Here is a 17,046-nt window from a genome sequence, read left to right as displayed (position 1 = left end):
TTTTTTATTTATGTTTTAAGTAATTTTTATTTAAAGAATTAAATACAGAATATCCTGATTTGTTACTGTAAAAAAAAAATCCTGATTTGTTAAATGTGCCAAAATATTTTCATTATATAGGAATAGATAATATACGAGATTAAATACCTGAAATATTTTGGTGTATGTGATACGATAGATTTGAATTTTGAATCAAAAGTCAAAGATGAAGAAACAATCAAATTTCATAGGATAACAAACATATTCAAAGAAATTTATTTAACATATTTAATTTTAATAAATAAAAAAATACGAAAAAGTAAAAAGAGAGATAAAGAAAGAATACCCAGTGTCTCTATCCGATGTCAACAGTTTTACCGTGTATGTGTATGTATGGTAGCTAGCTAATACTAGTCCATACTCTCGACTCTTTCTGTTCTTCTTTTCTTCTTTTTCTTTCTTCTTTTTTTCTCTTTTCTCTCTCTCTGCAATGGCTGCTCAACTCTTCAGAGACCTATCATTAGGCCATTCCAAGAGAGAATCAACATCAACACCATCACCACCGTTAAAGATAATGCCACCTAGAAAACCACCTACAATCACCGACGATCTTCCTTCACCGCTCGGTCAACTTTCAATCAACCTCTCCGATTCACAGCTCACCTTAACCGCTTACGAGATCTTCGTCGCCGCATGTAGAACATCCTCCGGTAAGCCTTTAAGTTCTTCCGTTGCTAATTCCTCTTCCAACAACAACAACAACAACAGCCATTCCGATTCATCGAGTCAGAACTCGTTAGCTATTCAACGATCTCTAACTTCTACCGCCGCCAGTAAGGTTAAGAAGGCTTTTGGTTTGAAATCTCCTGGTTCGGGTTCTAAGAAGAGTCCTGGTTCTGGTTCCGGTTCGGGTCAAGGTAAACCGAAACGGCCGTTAACGGTTGGTGAACTTATGAGGAATCAGATGAGGGTTTCTGAAGCTATGGATTCGCGTGTCAGACGTGCGTTGCTCAGAATTTCTGCTGGACAGGTCACTTTCAATTATTTGCACGCGTCACGTTTGTTTTTTCTTAATCAACACTTTGTGTGTGTTGTAATGCATGTAGAGTGTGGTGTTTGATCTGATTAATTGGATTTATTTTATTTTAGTTTGAATTTAATCCTGAATAATTGGATTTTCTGATCGGCTTTTAGATTATTCTAATTCTCTGAACTGATTGGTGTTGAGTTGAGTCGAGTCGAGTCACTTTGATGCTATTCTAGTGTTTGTTGAAATGTAATTGACTAGATTCCATGATGTATTTGTAAAGTTTTTTTTTTTTTGGACTCATGTTAAGTTGTTGTTAATTGTTCCTTATTTGTGAAATTTTTTGAACATTGTTATGGCTATGCTTTTTGTTAACTTGTGAACTTCATTGCAGGTTGGAAGAAGGATTGAGTCTGTGGTGGTTCCACTTGAGCTAATGCAGCAACTCAAATCTTCGGATTTTACCGATCAACAAGAGTATGATGAATGGCAGAAGAGGACTCTCAAGGTTCTGGAGGCTGGTTTAATTCTGCATCCTTACATACCTTTGGATAAATCCAACTCTGCTGCGCAGCGGTTGCGGCAGATTATTCATGCAGCTTTGGATAGGCCTATTGATACCGGGAAGAATAATGAGTCTATGCAGGTTCTTCGTAGTGCTGTCATGTCTCTTGCAAATAGGTCGTATGATGGATCTCTTACTGATTCATGTCACTGGGCTGATGGGATTCCTTTGAATCTTAGGATTTATGAAATGCTTCTACAGTCTTGCTTTGATGTTAATGATGAATCGTCAATTATTGATGATTTTGATGAGCTAATGGAACAAATTAAGAAGACATGGGGAATACTTGGATTGAACCAGACGTATCATAATCTCTGTTTTACTTGGGTTTTATTTCATCGATTTGTTGCCACTGGCCAGATGGATTTGGAGCTTCTGTCTGATGCTGATGGCCAGCTAGCTGAAGTTGCAAAAGATGCAAAGACAACAAAAGATTCTGAGTATTCCAAAATTTTGAGTTCTACATTGACTTCAATAATGGGATGGGCAGAGAAAAGGCTTCTTGCATACCATGAAACTTTTGATCGTGGAAACGTTGAAACTATGGAGGGAATTGTCTCTTTAGGGGTAGCAGCGGCTAAGATATTGGTTGAAGATATTTCTAATGAGTATCGTCGGAGGAGAAGAACTGAAGTCAATGTGGCTCGGGAAAGAATTGAAACTTACATCAGGTCGTCTCTACGTACTGCCTTTGCCCAGGTAAGTTCATATTTGTCTGTCAGTGCCTTTATTATTCTTTAGTAAAAGTGACAAACTTGAGATTTATCATCTCCTGCGATGGTAGTAGTGCTGTTTTTTTAATTTTTTTTTTATGAAATGGCCAAAATTAGTAATTAGTTGTTAAATTAGTATTTTTCTCTTTGTCTGGGTTTGAACTCAGGATCTCCAACTCCTTTTAACTCTTAGCTCAAACCAGTTGAGCTACCACCCCACAATGTTAGTAGAGCTTAACGTGAGAGAATTGGAATTTGTTTTTAACTTTGGCCTTTAGACATCTCTTGACATTCTGATTAGTTGTTCGCATTATAATGCATGCTCAGTTTTTATTTATAAAGGAAGTGTAAAATTCCGTTGCTATACAAACTACAATTTTGGGTGATCGTGATTCGTGAGTAACTACGAAAACTAGACATCTCATATTGAAAACAAGCCAATTAAATTTCTAGGTCTATAAGGGACAAACATTTGGATATATGATGTCAGCAGCCTGTCAGGTGGTTGATTTGTGCAAGTAATGGGTAGTTTGATCACAAAAAAACCCAGGTGCATCCATGTAATAGCATGTTATTTATGGGCAATATCTTATGGTCTCAATTACATTTATGACTTCAGTTTTTGTGTTGAATTCTAAACATTGGATGTGCTGAAATATGCTTTGTTTTGCTGCTGCATAGATAATGGAGAAAGCAGATTCAAGCAGGAGGGCATCAAGAAACCAGCCAAATGCTCTCCCTCTCCTTGCAATTCTTGCAAAGGATGTAGGCAGCCTGGCAGTTCATGAAAAGCTAGAATTCAGTCCAATACTCAAGAGATGGCATCCTTTGGCAGCAGGTCTTGCTGTTGCCACTCTTCATGCATGCTATGGAAACGAATTGAAGCAGTTCATTTCAGGTATCACTGAGCTGAGCCCTGATGCTGTTCAAGTGTTAAGAGCTGCAGATCAGTTGGAGAAAGACCTTGTGCAGATAGCAGTTGAAGATTCAGTAGATAGTGATGACGGTGGCAAAGCAATAATCCGCGAGATGCCTCCTTATGAGGCTGAAGGTGCAATTGCCAATCTTGTGAAAATATGGATTAAGACTAGAATAGACAGACTAAAAGACTGGGTTGATAGAAATCTTCAGCAAGAGGTTTGCATTCATCATATTTTCTTCTGTTTCCCATTTATGATTCTCATTGTGACTTCGTTACTAGAAAGCATGCTGGGGACATATTATTATAGAATCAAACTCAGGGTTCCAAGAGACTATAACCAAACAAGAACTCATTGCTAAACTGTGGATTAGTGAAGTCGTGCATTGTCTTTACATCACAAGATTCTTTAAGTTGATTAGGGATAACATGCTCAAAGCTGTAGATGAGATTAATTTCTGCATATTATGGTTATACACATCAATTGATTGCCTTTATGTTGAACTAACATAGTTTACTATGATATCCTAGCTTTGGAGTCCACAAGCAAACCAGGAAGGATACGCTCCATCTTCTGTTGAAGTTCTGCGACTCATAAATGAAACTCTGGATGCATTCTTTGAGCTTCCAATCCCAATGCATCCTGCATTGCTTCCTGACCTGATGCACGGCCTCGATAGATGCCTTCAGTATTATGTTACCAAATCCAAATCTGGCTGTGGTAAATTATGTTGAAATTATGGGCCTTAGCCCTCTTTTCCTACCAAAAAAAAAAATTATGTTGAAATTGAATAGTTTAGCTATGATGTATCTTTAATAACTGTATATGTGGCCACTTTAATAACTGTTGTTTTTTATTCTAATATTCAGGATCACGGAATTCATTTATTCCAACAATGCCAGCACTGACCAGATGCACTATTGGCTCAAAGTTTCAAGGCTTTGGGAAGAAAAAAGATAAATCTCCAAATTCTCAGAAGAGAAACTCTCAGGTTGCAACAAATGGGGATAGCTCTTTTGGGATACCACAGCTCTGTGTTCGCATAAATACTTTGCAGTGGATCCTAGGTGAATTTGATGTTCTGGAAAAAAGAATAATTACTCTTTTGCGGAACTCAGAATCTGCTCGAGAAGAAGATTTTTCAAATGGATTAGCAAGTAAGTTCGAACTATCTCCAGCTGCGTGTCTTGAAGGAATTCAGCAACTCTGTGAAGCTGCGGCATATAGAATTGTCTTCCATGATCTAAGCCATGTTTTATTGGATAGTTTGTATGTTGGAGATCCATCATCTTCCAGGATTGATCCGTATCTTCAGGAACTTGAGCGGAACTTAATGTTCATTTCAGACAGTGTTCATGAAAAAATTCGCACACGTATTATTACTGAAATAATGAGAGCTTCCTTCGATGGGTTCTTGCTTGTATTGCTTGCTGGAGGTCCCTCTCGTGCTTTTTCCCGGAAGGACTCGCAGATCATAGAGGATGATTTCAAATTTCTAAAGGAGCTGTTTTGGGCGAATGGGGACGGCTTACCTTCTGAAATAATAGACAAGTTTGCAACTCCCCTGAGGTCCATCCTTCCCCTTTTCAGGACAGACACAGAGACCCTCATTGAGCAGTTTAGACGGATAACACTTGAGACATATAAATCTTCCGCCCGGTCTAGAATTCCATTACCTCCAACTTCTGGACAGTGGAATCCATCTGAACCAAATACATTATTACGTGTTTTATGCTATAGAAATGATGAATCAGCTTCTAGGTTTCTTAAAAAGACATACGATCTCCCTAAGAAACTGTAACAACGTTGAGAACCAGTTAATGGAATTGCAAACTGGGAGATGCACTCTGTGTAACTGTCTGGTTTGTGTTCCCTGTATTTAATACGACCTTGCCCAGCAGGTAATTTATCGGCATTTTCTATCAAGCTTTACTTGCACTACATTGGGAATATTTACCAAAGGCTTGGTGCTACTGGCATATTCTCTTCGAAGTGAGGCATGAATAAATGTTGGGCATGAGTATAACACAAGCCTATTTGCAAAAGGTAGTTGACTATTATTTATGATTCATTAATTTTTGGAAGATTAGAGATGTCTCTGTGGCTTATTCTGTGTTTAGCTTCATTTTTTTTCCTTTCTTTTACTTTTTGAGATTTCTTTTTTATATATAGTATATTAAAATGGTATTATTCTTTTGTTAATTTTCTCTGGATTGTGTTTTCCCTTATTTATTACTAGTACGAAATGCAGTTATACAGGCATTGTATAGCCTATTTGTTGATTAATTAAGTATATATATGTCATTATTTATTTATTTATCAATTTATCAATTATGAGTATGTATGCAATGACCGGCATTGATTGGGTCGGGATTTCAACATTTTGTATATGCCAATTCAGTACTCTTATCATTATGTTAATATACATATCGTCAGTCTTAAGTAAAGTGTTTTGTATTTGGACATTTATTAATGAAGTTTCTCATATGAGAATGACGTTTTGGTCGGGGGTGTGATGAGATGTGCCATGTGTGTACAGCTTGGACCACCTTTGGCTACTTTGGTTTGATGGAAAAAGCCAAATACTAATTATGTAGCCTGGCCATAGCAAGCAACTTCTCTTTTACGCCATTGATTGATTTGATCAAAGTTTAATAGGGAATGTGATTTAGCAAATGTGTGAAAAACTCATTGTTTAGTTTTGCCTTTGTGTTTTGCTGATTGGTGTTGTCTCCTTGAATGAAGGGAAAAAGGAATTGTTAGCCTAGATTTCACCATTGACGCGGTGGCATGCAGCTATTTTTGAAACTTGGAAATCACTCATGGCTAACCCCTTGAATAATAATAATAATTATAATTTATAATATAGTATTGCAAGAAAGAACAAATAACAGTCTTTTAATTCTAACCGAGTATGAAAGTAAATTATAAAAATAACTAAAAAATATATAAATTAAATATTAGAATAACAATATAAGATATTTAAGAAATATATCATATGATACTTTTGATAAAAATTTCTAAATAGCATATTAGTTTTAATTTTTTTTTTTAAGAGGGTTAAAGAATTCTTTATACATACAATAAGTCAATGTAAACAAAATTTGCTAGTTTGAATCCAAAAACATAAGAAAAGTTTCATTAGTTTTTAGTATTTTTATTTTAATCTCGACGATATTTATCTATGAGGAATATGTATTGTACAAAAACTTATTTCAACGGAAAAATCTATTAAAATTAATCTATAGATTGATTGTAATTCCTTTTACATGAACTAATTTCAACCTACAAAAATACAGTATTATAAAGATAAACAAAACAAATAATGGCCAAAAGCAAGATGAACTAATATTCTATGTTGAAGGGAGATGGATGATTTTGGCTTCTTTTTTTTAAGTGAAAGGAAGTGATTAGTCCCAAACTAGAAAACCAACCAAATTAAAAGCGTCTAGAAAAGGGAAAAACACTCTTATCAACCAACAAAGTAAACAAGACAAAACGAAGAATAAACGAGTGTTCCTATAACATCTAAGGTATTATAAACTAGGTATTAAATTTTAGAGCCAAAAAGAATGATCAAGTGAAAGGGCAAAGGGGAACACACACCATCTAACACAAAATGGAACAATCAAACAACTTCACTGCTGTGTATGTGAAATCTGATGTATTTTGTTTCTATGGATACTAATTATTATTCACTTCTGAGGATTGAAGACACTCCTTTATAATTTCCTTGATCTTTCTCTTCATTAATTTGTCTTTGACACCAGCTAGCATGTCGCGATAAAACATTTCCATCCTAACTAGCTTCCTATTATCTGCTGCCTCTAACATGTTGTCCCATTCTTTTGCAATATCCAATGAACCCGAATTCCGCATTGAAACAGGGATATCTTGCTCATCAAAAGGTTTTCCAAAAATAGAACCATGAAGTATACTGGCATACTTTTCCATTATAGATAGCTTTGACTGAAGCAGCTTCAGCTCAGTCAACGCCGAGGTTAATTTCTCATCTGTCTCTGTTATTACTTCGGTTTTCTTTTCTGCCACCTTATCTTGCTCATCAGAGCTCTTCAATTCTTCTTCCTTGAGATCCTCTGTCGCTGGAGGCCACAGAACAATGGTGGGAGTGTAACTATCCATTTCCTTACCATTCCCAAGAACTCCACTCCTTCCCCTACCCCAAGACCACGCCTCATGTCCCTTCTGTGCAACAACAACAGTATGTGCTGCCCCACACACGACTTTCACAGGACCCGGAAAAATAGGTTGATTTGGCTTGCATGAGATGGGAAAGGGAGAGAGGGCGTCACCACCAGAACCTGTTTCAGAACGATTAGCATCAGGACATAAGCCAAGACCTTTCTCCATTCCCCATGACCAAACATCACCAGTTGAGGAAACAACACTTGTATGAAATAAGCCACAGTCAACAGAAATAAGATATGCATTTTGTGGCAATTCTTTAATGGGCGTAGGAAATAAAGCGCTCTGCGTTGTTCCATGCCCGAGTTGGCCATTTTCACTAAGACCAAAGGTCCAGCACATGCTTTCTAATGTGTCACCAGTTTTCTTTTTGCGAGCGAGCAAAGCAGTGTGAAAGGCGCCACATGCTACCTCATAAGTTGTCCAAGGAGTCTCCTCGTCAAATATTTTTACAACTTCTGGATGCAGCCTGCTCTGCCTATCCCCCAAGCCTAACTGGCCATGACTGTTATTACCCCAAGAGTAGCACATTAGATCTTCATCCTCATGAGATTTTGTAGCATTAACCAGAGCAACAATATGCTCGTTTCCACATGCAACCTTGACAACAGCTCGACCATGAAAATCCCAGACTGGTGTTGGAATGAAACTGCTTACAATAGATAACCCGCCTTCTTTGCTTTCTTGTGGGATGTTACCCCACATCCACAGGGTGCCATGATTATCAATACCCAGAGACATCATTCCTCCTGCTTTGACACTACACATCTGAGAAAGTTGAACAGATGAAAATACCTTAATGATGCGGTCACCTTGGCTTATGTTTTACAGCAAAACTAGTGAAATTTATGTTATACCTTTAGTGATGGTTTGGCTTCTGTTTCAAATAGACCTGTTGAAGAATCGGGCGGTTGCAGCTCAAGAAACGTGCTAATTAAGCAAGGAACTAGGGAATCATACGCATCCTCTCCACTTATGCCAAGTTGACCATCCATAAAGTAGTCAAGGACGCAGATAATAGTATATAATATATATGACAACAAATCTCTAGAAGTGAAAACATTCTGTAATTTAATTCAATCAAGCATATTAAGGATACAGCTATTGTAACCCCAGCACCAAACAGATCCATCTTCTGTCAATACAAAGAGATTGAAGTATTAGATGGGGTTGCTGAACAAAACCAGCCTAAATTTATGCTAAATACCTAACAACTGAGGTGTTTTGCATCTGTTTAACAAGCTAGCAACATATAAATTTAAATAAATAATGAGGTTAATAAAAATATGATCATCAAATAATTAAACCACTTTGGCTTGAGTTGGAGGTTCGCGCATCCTCTTGCTGGGAGAGGGACGAACTTTCTCAAAGTAAACTCTCTCGCTTGTTAGTCAAGCTTTGAATCCCTTACTTTCTTGATGGTTGGGATATTAAAAGAAGCGCAGGTTTGGAACGGAACCCTATACAAGGGGCTTTTCCCCCATCAAGGGAAAATGATTCTCCCCGGTCATAAAAAAATAAACATAAGTAAAAAACCTAACATACATCTTCATCGCACTTGTGCTGTAATCAATAAATTGTACAAATTTGTTTAAGAGTTGCATAACAATATCATCCCCTGTCACCGTGAGCATATCTCAGTTGGTAGAGACATTGCAATATGCAGGGGCCGGAATTCAAACCCAAGATTCCCTACTTATTCACCACCTTAATGGTTGACAAAAAAATAAAAATCATACCCTTTTTGCTTATTTTCATAGAGAATCACAATTAGAAATGAAATTATAACTAGATCAAGTCATGCATGCAGTTGTAAATTGCAAATTGAAACAGAACATTAGAGAAGGAATGAAGTATTGTAACAGAACCTGCAAGAGCAAGACTATGATAAGCACCAGCAGCAATTCCCACTATTTTGACAGAGTCTACCCCAAGTGTTCCATTAGGGTTTTGAAATTTGAGCTTTATTGGCGAAAGTTCATCTTTTTGAGAACCAAGACCAAGCCTTCCAAACATTCCTTTACCCCAAGTGTACACATTGCCATCTCCTACAAAAATACCACAAAATCCAATCCTATATCAATCACAAATTCACAACAGAGAGAGAAACTTTGCAATTATGCAGTGTGAGAATTCAATTTCTACAATTTTTGTGCATTTCGTTGTTGAATAAGCTTTACCAGTAAGAAGGAGAGTGTGTGATTCACCAGCAGCGACGTCAACGATCTTGCGCGATAGGTTGTCGGGGTTCGGATAACTTCCGGCGTCTTCCATTGTCTCCGACGAGAACAAGACACAACCACAAATTCAAGCTAAGCACTTCTGAGTATATAAAAGGGTTATGTCAAAAAAAAAAAAAAAAAAAGAGTATATAAAAGGGTATGCATCTATGCTCTAAAAAAAATGTATGGAAATGAAATCAACAAAATATGCAATTTATCTCTTAAAAATAGAGTATTAGCATGAATTTATTATTATTTATATTTATATAAAAATTGTTTGTAAATTTTCTGTCCCAAAATAGTTTGATAAAATAGGTAACATTTGTTAAGCACCACTCAAATTAATAGTTGATCACTTGATTGTCTCACGAGTATAACTCAGTTGGTAAAGACATTATACGTAAAATGTAAAATGCACGAGGTATGAACCCTCTGCTCCCATTGTATAATTTTTTGATTTTTTTTATTAGCTAATAGTTTTATGAATCAAAGAGTTATTTACCGACTTTTATATTTTAGGATTTCATTAGAAAAAAAATATTATTTCATTATTTAAAAGCATTGCATTATTGTCCAACCATGAATTCTACTAAAATTTCTCATAGACATTTGATTTTTAGGTTGAACTCAATTCAAGTTAATGATCCATTCAACTAAATATTTCAAATAAATGAACCAAAAGAAAAATAAAATCACCACTAGCCATTAGTTTTTCACCTAGAGATTTTTGGTGCGCTTTGTTAGATGTTTTTTATTGGGTCAAGTACCATTTATACTTTTTGCTCATGAAATACCATTTGTACTTTCGAATGGTATTTTTATCTCTATTTTTTTCTATGAGTCACATAGGAAAAACATGTAACTTGCGTAAAAGGAGTCATATTTTGCCAAAATATATTGTAATTAGGTCTTAATGAGAGTTGTGGTGTGTGATTGCATTGCTCAAAAAACAATTGGTTTGTAGCTATCATATTCTATTGCTATTGGCCTATTGCCCCAAGAGAAAAACAAATTGGCCTATTGCTGAACATTGAAAACAAATTCTGACCCTTGTTTACATACAGTATATACAAATTAACACACTTTTATTAAGAATCCAACAATGAACAGTCCCTAAATTTAATTTGACTTCCATTATCTTCCACTTTCACATGAAACACTAATCAATCACTTAAACAAATATTAACAATTAACAACATCAATAATCATAAACTAAATATGAGATACTAGCCAGTGCAAATACCCCCAGATGATTGTGCCATCAAATCATCCTCACTAACATAAGCAGATAAATTAACATACTTATCTTGTTCTGTTCTATCCCTCCACCTTGCCCTACAAATCACACAACTAGCTGATCTTCTTCCTCTACTTCTCTTCCATCTAACCAAACACTCTTCATGAATAACATTCCTACATGTTCCACAAGCCACCAATCTCTCTTCCTTCTCCATTTCTTCAAGACAAACAGGACAAGAAGAACCTTCTTCCATCTCTACATCACTCTCCTTCTTCGACGACGTCCCTCCTTCGAAAAACAACTGATGAAACCTTTGTCGAAGTTTAAACCCTGCAACCGCTTCGGACAATGTTGGCATGTTAAGAAGTCGTTGAAGCTGACACGGTCGTAGGTTTCTTCTACGGACACATGTGTCGTTCTGTGAAACGCCTAATACTCGAATCATAACGAAGAGGATGTGTTTGCACGGTGTTGTCCGGTCAGGGCACGTGCACGAGGGAGTTGACGATAGGGTTACCGTGTAGACATTACCTGTTGCGCCAAATATGAAGAAAGTTGAGCCGGAACGATGGAGGAGACGGAGACGGTGTTTGAGAGCTCTAACTATTCTGTCTGAGATTGGTTGGCCGTGTTTGAAACGAGAATGACGACGACGGTTATTATTGTTATTGTTATTTGGTGATGTTGAATTAGAATTGGAGGCAACAGACTCCATTTCCAAAACAATGGTGTTGTATTGTTTGTGATGAGAAACAGGAACAGTTTTTGGATGGATATTAGAAAAATATGTTGTTGGTGGTGATGTTATGTTAATATGAATTGTGGTTGGGATTCTTTGTGTGGTTTTAGGGGACACATGAAGGAATTGGGAATTTTGTAAGGTGGAGAATTCCAATTCCAAATCAAAACATTAACTTAACTTGCAAACTTGGATCCCTTTTGTGGAATAGTGGTGAACCATAGAGCACGCTTTATTATATAGCAAGAGGGGTTAAAATCAGTAACTTATACGTATAATCCACACATTCTCATAAATTTATTGGGAGCTTCTATGGTGCATTCCTAATTTGGACTGTTTTGATACATTCCTTTTAATTGACCAATAGAATGTCAATTAATTCCACATCAGCGCATGTCCATGATGAATCCTATGAAACTTTTATTTATTGCACATCAGTCCCTCATTAAGTTAATATTAAATATATATTATATCATAATTATAATTATAATTATAATAATCTAAATCTAAATAAATCAAAACCTTAAGTAAAAAAGAAATACAAAATCAAAACCAAAACACGGTCAAATGAAGAACACCTTGTGTATAATACCAGAAAATCTTAAACCCATAAGATTTCAAACTCAAAATTTAAATCTCAAGATCCATTGTTTCTAGAAAATTTTATTAAACTCATAAGATTTTAAACAAACCGAGTAAGAAAATCGAATAGTATTAGTGGATTTGATTCATCTAAATCGAGTAGTATCAGTGGTGGCATATGTGGTGGTGGCAAGATCTCCTTTTCAAGTTTCTAAAAAATGTAAGTTTAGGTATTTTGTTTTAAACCATTTGAATCAAAATTAAAATCATAAATGTATTGAAAATCGTTTTTGTGATGTTTTTGGGTAATTAATTGTTATTATGGACGTTTAAATGACCACAAACCGTCGGGTTGTCGCTGAAAATCGCGGGTCTGAAAACCGGGTCGATGTGACCCGGCTGAAGGTTGAAGATGAAGGTTGATTTAATATATTTTTATCAATAGTTTTTTATAAATATTATCTAACGCACAAAAAGTCACTAATTACCAATGTGTCTTAGCGGTTGATGGGCTTATCAGTTATTAGCGTGTTGTGGGTTCGATTCCCATCTGTTGTAGTTTTTTGCGAATTATATTTTATAAAAACACCCTTGTAAATACAGAAAGAAAAATAAAACTAGCAAAGGCATGCTTCGAACACACAACCTGTGGGTAGGAAACACAAACTTAACCGCTGGGCTATATGATAATCAGTTAATAATTTTGCACTCCCTAATAATATATTTCAGTATATCCGGTTATAATAATCTTTAAATAGTTTTTCAGTTGAATCGAAATAGAATTTAATTTATATGCACCGTCTAAAATTATTTTACACATACATCTAATAATATATCAATACATCATGTATGGTATTTAAAAACACATGATGTGTCAAGTTCATTAAATGATATGGCAAGACATCATTGGATGCATGTGTAAAGAATCTTTACACCAACGGTGCATAACAATTAAACTCATCGAAATATAATTTTAAGTCAAATTATGTTTTATTTTTAAATTTTAATTTGTTTTTATAATTTTTAAGTTATTATCTTCAACCGGTGAAAAACACTCGATCAAAGATTAGGGTTAATAGTGTTTCAGTTGAACCAGAGTATAATTTTCCATCAAATATATTAGGATAAATAGTGCTTCAATTGAACCGAAGTATAATCTAAAGTCAAATTATATTATATTTTTGTTCAAAAACAAAATTATTCTTTATTTTTTTAATGTTACTTTATTTATATAATTTTTAAGTCATTAACTTCAAGCAGAGTATTACCCTTAATCAAAAATTAGAGTTAATAGTGCTTCAGTTGAACCAAAATATAATCTTCAGTCAAAGCCTAGAGTTAATAGTGCTTTAATTGAACTGAAGTATAATCTAAGTCAAATTATACTTTATTTTTTAATTTTTATTATTTTATATAATTTGTAACTTTCTCATAAAACTGCCATTTCGAGGCGATTCGATTTAGTTGTTTTTCTTTATTTATTTGCGTAATAGATGAACTCTACATGTTTGTTGGGTTTCTGACGAACATTCATACGTATTTCACCAAACAAACAAGCATAAAATTGTCCTGAGATTTACTAGTTGATCTCGCAAGTTTAAATACTTAAACTAGCGCTTGTTTACCAAATTTCAGTGTAAACAACAATAAATCAAATTTGCATCAAATCTTTCCATTTATGATTTTAACCTTTTCTTAAGCAAACAGTTTTTTTAAAATTCAAATATTATGATATTATTATAATATCCTAGAAATTAATATTATTTTTGTATTTTAACAACATGTGATATTTAAAAAAAAAAAATGATTTCTTTAAACATTAGGGTATAATAGGAAGATAAGATGCAAAAATATACATTCTTAATTTGGCGTTACTATTCTAAATGGACACTTATAAAAAAATGGAGGGAGTATTATATTAGAAGTGGATTTTTTTTTTTAATATTTCTTAGTGAAATTTTATTGTATTTATCTTTTATTTTTCTATATTTATTTTTTAAAACAATTTTAAATTAAATCTTTATGCATATAGATTGTTCTATTTTGTTCCCATTTATAATCCGTTTTATTCCCAAGCATATCATATTTTTGTTGTATTGATTTTATATACTTTCTATATTTTGTTAAAATATTTTTTTAGTAAAATTACAATATAAAAACGTGTAGGGATGGCAATTTGACCCATACCCAAAGGGTACCCGCAAAAATTACCCACAACGGGTAGGGTAAAAACCAGCATTTTGGGTACGGGCACGAGTATGGGTAATTACCCGCAAAAATGAACGGGTATGGGTGCGGGTACGGGTACCTTAGTACCCACCCCGCCCCATACCCGCATAATATATATTTATTTATTTTATTTATATTATTATATTATAATATTATAATATATATAAATCAATTTAAAACAATATAACTCTACTAAACTATTACATATTTTTAATAAACATGTTTATTTATAACATAATATAAAAATAATGTGAATATTTAACATAAATATGAACTTTAACATAAGATTAGTAATAATTTTATTTATAATTTTCATTAGTCAATATTAAAATCTTTGAAATTTTTTTAATTCTATTAAAATTATATGATATTTTATAATTGATCAATTTATTTTTAGTAAAAATGCGGGTAACGGGTACGGGTATGGGTACCCAGAGGGTGTGGGGACGAGGGCAAAAGTTGTTACCCACGCGGGTATGGGGATGGGTACGGGTATTTTTTCAATCTGCAGGTATGGGGATGGGTACTATAGTACCCTACCCATACCCTACCCATTGTCATCCCTAAAAACATGGTTAAAACTAATAAGGATAAATTAGTAAATTTGGTAGTAATTGATTTTATTATATTAGATGTAAATAGATAATTAAATTGCATTAACATTAAGCAATTAACTTTAATTCATGCGTAAGCCACTAGGTTTGGTCTAGTGACGAGGGTTTTGAGTAGTACGCTATAGGTTATAGATTCGATTACCACTCATTGTAAACAGAAAAAAAAACTTTAATTAATGCGTCAAAAAATTTAATTCATATATGCATAAAAAAAAAAAAAATTAGTTCATATTCATATAATTCCTTCACAACTTTAATTCATATAATTATATTATTAAAATGATAACACCACATATAATCAGATATATATACATCTAGAGTTTAAAATTTCACAAAGGTGATCATAGCCAAGTGTTTGAGTTATTTGTCAAGTTTCTAATGGTCTTGGGTTCGAAACCCTTGTTATGATTTTGTTTTTTACTTTTTCTGTAGTTTGAAGGCTATTTAAAAAAAATTAATTCAAAAAATGTTGAAATAGGGAGTTGAACCCGTGACATGGTAGCAATTGACATAGAGGCGAACCGCTCGGCCATGACAATATATATTGATAAAGTTTGCGATATGTTGTTTATATACAATTAGGATTGATATAAATACTTAACATCATCTTCAACCTCCAGCCGGGTCATTCCGACCCGGTTCCAGACCCGCGATCCCAAGCATTAACCCGGCGATTTCATGTCCATTTAAACGTCGAAAATAACAATTAATTACCCAGAAGCATCACAAAAATCATTTACAATACATTTATGAATTTAATTTTGATTCAAATGGTCTAAAACAAAAAACCTAAAATCATATTTTTCAAAAACTTGAAAACAACTCAGCAGTTACCCAAACATCAACAAAGTTGTTGAATTTGATTTGTTGATGAAGTGGTATGTTTGTTAGATCCAGATCTATTATGTCATAATAAACTAAAATATATTATTTTTGTTGATGATGAATATAAGTTCATGAAAAGGAAAATGATGAAGTTTGCTTCAAAAAAATATAACGATGATTTTGTGAAGTTGTTGTTTTTTGATTTAATTTTAGTTATAATTTTGTTTTAATTGATTTACAATCACAATTAAAATTAAAAATAATTTAAATATTGGGGTAATTTTGTAACTTTTAATATGTTAAGGACTTAGTTGAAATATTAATAGATACAAGGATACATGGTAAGTACCATATATGTTGTTTGTACCATATAATTTAAAGTTAGTCAATATTGCATTCTCATTGGTCAGATTAGGAATGTATCAAAACATTCTAACTAAGGAATGTACCATAGAATTTTCCAAATTTATTTGCTACCTTGTATCACAAGCCAAAGTTTTTCTTTTCTTTTTTCTTTTTTCATTTGACATTTTTTCTCCAAAATTTTCATTTTTAGTATTGAAATTAAGTTCTCTAAAAAAGTATTGAAATGTTGGGTTTTCATATTGCAATTTATTTAATTTAAAAGTATTATCTAATTAAGCATGCAAAGTTTGTTTTTAATGAAAGTGAAGCATGCTAAATTTTTGGTCTTCTTCTTCTATAGGATTACAAAATTGAATTGTGTTGCCTTTAGATGAAGCTGGCTTAATGGACACGATTAGGGCCAGTCACAGGCTCACAGCTCACACGGTCAATCATGTTCATATATGCCATATTTATTAAGTTATTTCCCCCTCTGGTGTAAGAATAAGTATTAGAAAATACACCATAAAAATCACCACTACTTTATACCCTTACATTAGAATAACATTCCATGAATTTAGTGGTGAACGTTTGATGAGAAGCTTACACTGCCATCCAAAGCTGTATTAGTCAAAAACAGCAACACTAACAACCCTTTAGTCCTTAGTATGGATGAAAATCAAGAAATTTTGGAAGAGTTTCAAGGTATTAAGCTTTGAGGGGAACAAATTATAAACTTAAATCACCTATTTGTTGATGAAGAAGATGATGATAGGTAGCAAAGTAACTCTTTCTGGATTGTTGAATGTTACAGATGGAATTTGGTCAACTTGTGAAGGA

At 34.0% G+C, this 17,046-nt stretch overlaps 3 protein-coding genes across 5 annotated transcripts; 1 reads left to right on the top strand and 2 right to left on the bottom strand.

Annotated features, from left to right (window-relative positions):
* The first annotated feature begins 263 nt into the window (after positions 1–263).
* LOC123893696 (protein unc-13 homolog) lies at positions 264–5,520 on the top strand. The gene is made up of 5 exons (XM_045943481.1): positions 264–1,009; positions 1,401–2,270; positions 2,966–3,421; positions 3,735–3,924; positions 4,074–5,520. Exons 1-5 carry the CDS (start codon positions 470–472, stop codon positions 5,003–5,005), a joined length of 2,988 nt encoding a protein of 995 aa, XP_045799437.1. The 5' UTR covers positions 264–469; the 3' UTR covers positions 5,006–5,520.
* Positions 5,521–6,651: 1,131 nt separating this feature from the next.
* LOC123893695 (ultraviolet-B receptor UVR8-like) lies at positions 6,652–9,864 on the bottom strand. 3 transcript variants are annotated; one of them, XM_045943478.1, is made up of 6 exons: positions 9,782–9,864; positions 9,591–9,740; positions 9,279–9,458; positions 8,510–8,545; positions 8,268–8,401; positions 6,652–8,178 (listed from the first exon to the last, which is right to left on the bottom strand). In XM_045943478.1, the coding sequence occupies exons 2-6, from the start codon at positions 9,682–9,684 to the stop codon at positions 6,889–6,891; spliced, it is 1,734 nt and encodes a 577-aa protein (XP_045799434.1). In that variant the 5' UTR covers positions 9,685–9,740; positions 9,782–9,864; the 3' UTR covers positions 6,652–6,888. The 3 variants fall into 3 exon arrangements, with proteins under 3 accessions (XP_045799434.1, XP_045799435.1, XP_045799436.1); XM_045943479.1 differs by having other exon boundaries at positions 9,591–9,742; positions 9,776–9,837; XM_045943480.1 differs by lacking the exons at positions 9,591–9,740; positions 9,782–9,864 and having other exon boundaries at positions 8,268–8,382; positions 9,279–9,384.
* Positions 9,865–10,656: 792 nt separating this feature from the next.
* On the bottom strand, positions 10,657–11,805 carry LOC123893694. Its single transcript, XM_045943477.1, has one exon. The coding sequence runs from the start codon at positions 11,585–11,587 to the stop codon at positions 10,859–10,861; it is 729 nt and encodes a 242-aa protein (XP_045799433.1). The 5' UTR covers positions 11,588–11,805; the 3' UTR covers positions 10,657–10,858.
* Positions 11,806–17,046: the final 5,241 nt, after the last annotated feature.

The sequence above is a fragment of the Trifolium pratense genome, linkage group LG7 (genome assembly GCF_020283565.1).
Source record: "Trifolium pratense cultivar HEN17-A07 linkage group LG7, ARS_RC_1.1, whole genome shotgun sequence".
Taxonomy (NCBI): Eukaryota; Viridiplantae; Streptophyta; class Magnoliopsida; order Fabales; family Fabaceae; genus Trifolium; species Trifolium pratense.
Note: the sequence above shows the minus strand (reverse complement) of the source record. Positions and strands in the feature narration are given on the sequence as shown.